Raw genomic sequence first — 3,526 nt, 5'->3', positions numbered from 1 at the left:
TATTGTTTTTACACCAAACCTTCAATTGCTTTTTTTATTATCTTGTTTTATGCGTTTTCAACAACAACCATCTTTTACTGTTTACCTGACTAAGTCCAACAAGATAACTATTGCTTGCTTAGTCCGACAATCCTCGTGGGATCGACCCTCACTTACTTGAGGTATTACTTGGCTGACCCGGTGCACTTGCCGGTTAAGTTGTGCGAGTTCCAATTTCACGCACCGTTAGCGCCAAAACACTTCGAGTCAACCTTGCTCCAGGGTGTTTTGTTCTTCCTTCTGAATCTTCCTGTCCTTGTTCTAAGCACTGTGCAAGATCACAAACAAGATTAAACCTTGGAAAACTATGAAAATCAATGAAAAATAAAATGAAAATCACACTGATGTAAAATGAAAGGATACTCATTGTTGGGTTGCCTCCCAACAAGAACTTCTTTACCATCACTAGCATGATGGTCAGCTCCTCTAAGGAGGAGGGTCATAGGGGCTTAGGTTCTCACCCCTCACTATGAACTTCTTTCTTGCACTATCATGGATCAACTTAATGTGTTCAAGAGATAGGATCCTATTCACAGTATGAGGTAGCAGGACTGGACTTCTAGTGATCACCACTTTCATTCCAAGTGAGAAGTCTTTAGTGAAAATCTTCTTGTTCCTCCAGCCCTTGGGTACCTTCTTCTTGGGAATTCCTCCCTCCTTAGTGGGTGAAGAACGCCTAATACCAAACTTAAGTTTGATGTCAGGGGGATTGTATTGGTTTCCACTAAGGGAGAAGGCTTAAGAAATAAACTCTACATACAAGTATCTCCTTCTCTAGAGAGTGATGAAGGTTTAAAATCCTTGAATACCAGGTAGTCTTCTCGTAGCTCAGAACCAATTCACCTCTCTCAACATCAATCAAAGTTCTCCCAGTAACTAGGAATGTTCTTCCTAGTATTATGGAGTCATTTGCATCCTCTCCCATATCAAGTACCACAGAATCTGTAGGGAGGTAAAGCTCTCCAACCTTGACTAAGACATTTTTCCACTGACCTATGTGCCTGCCTCAGAGACTTGTCTGCCATCTATAGTGCTATCCTTGTAGGCTGTGCCTCTTGAATTTGCAGCTTTTCCATCACAAACAAAGGCATCAGATTAATACTTGAGCTAAGATCACAAATAGCTTTGTAAAAAATGATATTCCCAATAGTACAAGGAATCTGAAAGTTTCTTGGATCTGGCATCTTCTCTGGCAGCTTTCTCTGAATGAGTGCACTACATTCCTTGGTCAGTACCACTATTTTATCTCTCTTTAAGGCCTTCTTCTCAAAGAGTAAGCCTTTCATGAATGCTACATAGGGAGGCATTTTCTCAAGAGTCTTAGCGAAAGGAATATTGACTTTTAACTTCTTAAAGACCTCCAAAAACTGAGAGAACTGCTCATTATTGGACTGCTCTTGGAGCTCCTGAGGGTGTAATACTTCAGGCTCTTGAATAGGTGCCCTAGGTGAGACGTGTGACAGCGTAACTTCATCCTTTTCTAGAGCTTCTTTCTCTTCTAACTCCTTAGCAACCTGCGCTTCCTTTGGCATGAATTCATGAGCCATTGTGAGGGCCTTACACTCTTCCCTTGGATTTACCTTTGTGTCACCAGGAAGAGTGTTAGGAGGTCTCTCAGGTATTCTTTTGCTCAACTGACCCACTTGTACTTCCAAGTTCCGAATTAAAGCTCTAGTCTCCTGCATAAAGCTATGAGCACTCTTGGAAAGTTTTGCAACTAAAGAGGCCAAGTCAAGAGTGTTCTAAGGTTGAGTTGATGCCTGCTGTGGTTGAGAAGTTTGAAATTGACAGTTGTTGATATTATTGAACTTATTTTGATTAAAACCGCCCTGAGAGTTATTGTTGAAATTTGGCCAGGGCTTCTAGGGTTGCTCTCTCCACCCAAAGTTTGGGTGATTCCTCCATCCTTGATTGAATATATTTGAATAAGGATCATTATTAGGATTTCTGGAGAAATTTCCCATATAATTAACTTGCTCAGGAGTGGGTTGATCATAACCATAATTCTCTTCTTGGTTGAAGCCTCCATTCATGTCATAAGATGCATCTTGAGTATTATCAGCTAAGACTTGCATCCTACTTAATTGCTGAGTAATCATACTGATTTGTTGTGACATGATCTTGTTCTGAGCTAGAATGGCATCCAGGGTGTCCACCTTCATAATTCCTTTCTTCACAAGATTCACAGGATTCCTCTCAAAAAAGTACAGATATTAGTTGTTAGCAACCATCTCAATATGCTCATTAGCTTCTCCAGGCGTCTTCTTCATGTACAAGGAACATCCTGCGAAATTATCCAGAGACATTGTTGCCATCTCAGAGAGGCCATCATTGAAAATCTACGGCTTGGTCCAGTATGAAAACATATCTGCGAGTCACTTCCTGATCATCTGCTTGTATCTTTCTTAGGCTTCATAGATGGACTCACCATCTTTCTGCCTAAAAGTCTGAACATCTGGTGCGCGAAATTAAAACTCACACAACTGAACTGGCAAGTGCACCAGGTCGTCCAAGTAATACCTCAGGTGAGTGAGGGTCGATCCCACGAAGTTTGTCGGATTGAGCAAGCAATGGTTATCTTGTTGGACTTAGTCAGGCAAATAGAAAAGGTAGTTGTTATTGTAAATGCATAAAACAGAATAATAAAGAAAGCAATACCAAACTGGTGTAGAAATAATGATAGGAAATCAGTTAAGACCTTGGAGATGCTTATCCTTCCGGATTAATACTTCTTACTGACTAATTTAACAATGAGTGATCATTCAATGGTAAGGCTGTAAGTGATTAAAGCCGGGGATAGTGGTCATTAATCTCCTCTGATCCAGATCACATGCCAGTGCTAATGGTCATCCAATCTGAACGAGGGTGAAGCAGACGCAATTCAATCTCTGATAATCCTACTCAAAACGCCACAGACAAGGTCGGATCTTCCGGATCAAAGAATGAAACTCTATGATTCTAGCCTTAGCACCACAGAAACCTCAATTACCCTTGACTAATGAGATTTTATGTCACGTATCCCAATTAGCACAAATGCTCTCTTGGAACCTGTGATGTATTCTCAAGCTGCATCTCAATACTTTTCGGCTAAGGATCAGCAAGAGCCCATGTAGAATAAGGGGTCATACTCTCGTTCCACCCCAGATTCATAAAGAAGAAGAACAAAAATACATCATAGAATGGAATCAAACATGTATTAAAGTAGAAAAACAATAATATTAATCCATGGGGATGAGCAAAGCTCCTATCCTTAACTTAGGAGGTTTAGTTGCTCATACTTTACAGAAATAATATGAAAAATGTGTAAAGTGTCAAAAGGTTATGAACAAGGGTGATCCTTTTTCTATTTATACTAATCTAATAATTAAAAATAACAAAAATGAGATAAACTAAGCTAAGGGTGCGAAAATCTACTTCTGGGCCCACTTGGTGAGTTTTTGGGTTGAGCTTGGCGTCCAACTTGAGGAATGGGCATTGAACGCCCATT

General features: G+C 40.3%; 1 protein-coding gene across 1 annotated transcript; it reads right to left on the bottom strand.

Moving 5' to 3' along the window:
* LOC107607221 lies at positions 1,065 to 2,201 on the bottom strand. Its single transcript, XM_016309196.1, has 2 exons — positions 2,013 to 2,201; positions 1,065 to 1,718 (listed from the first exon to the last, which is right to left on the bottom strand). The coding sequence occupies exons 1-2, from the start codon at positions 2,199 to 2,201 to the stop codon at positions 1,065 to 1,067; spliced, it is 843 nt and encodes a 280-aa protein (XP_016164682.1).

Source organism: Arachis ipaensis, chromosome B07, assembly GCF_000816755.2.
Source record: "Arachis ipaensis cultivar K30076 chromosome B07, Araip1.1, whole genome shotgun sequence".
Taxonomy (NCBI): domain Eukaryota; kingdom Viridiplantae; phylum Streptophyta; class Magnoliopsida; order Fabales; family Fabaceae; genus Arachis; species Arachis ipaensis.
The sequence above is the reverse complement of the archived record's forward strand: the minus strand, read 5'-3'. Positions and strand labels throughout refer to the sequence as shown.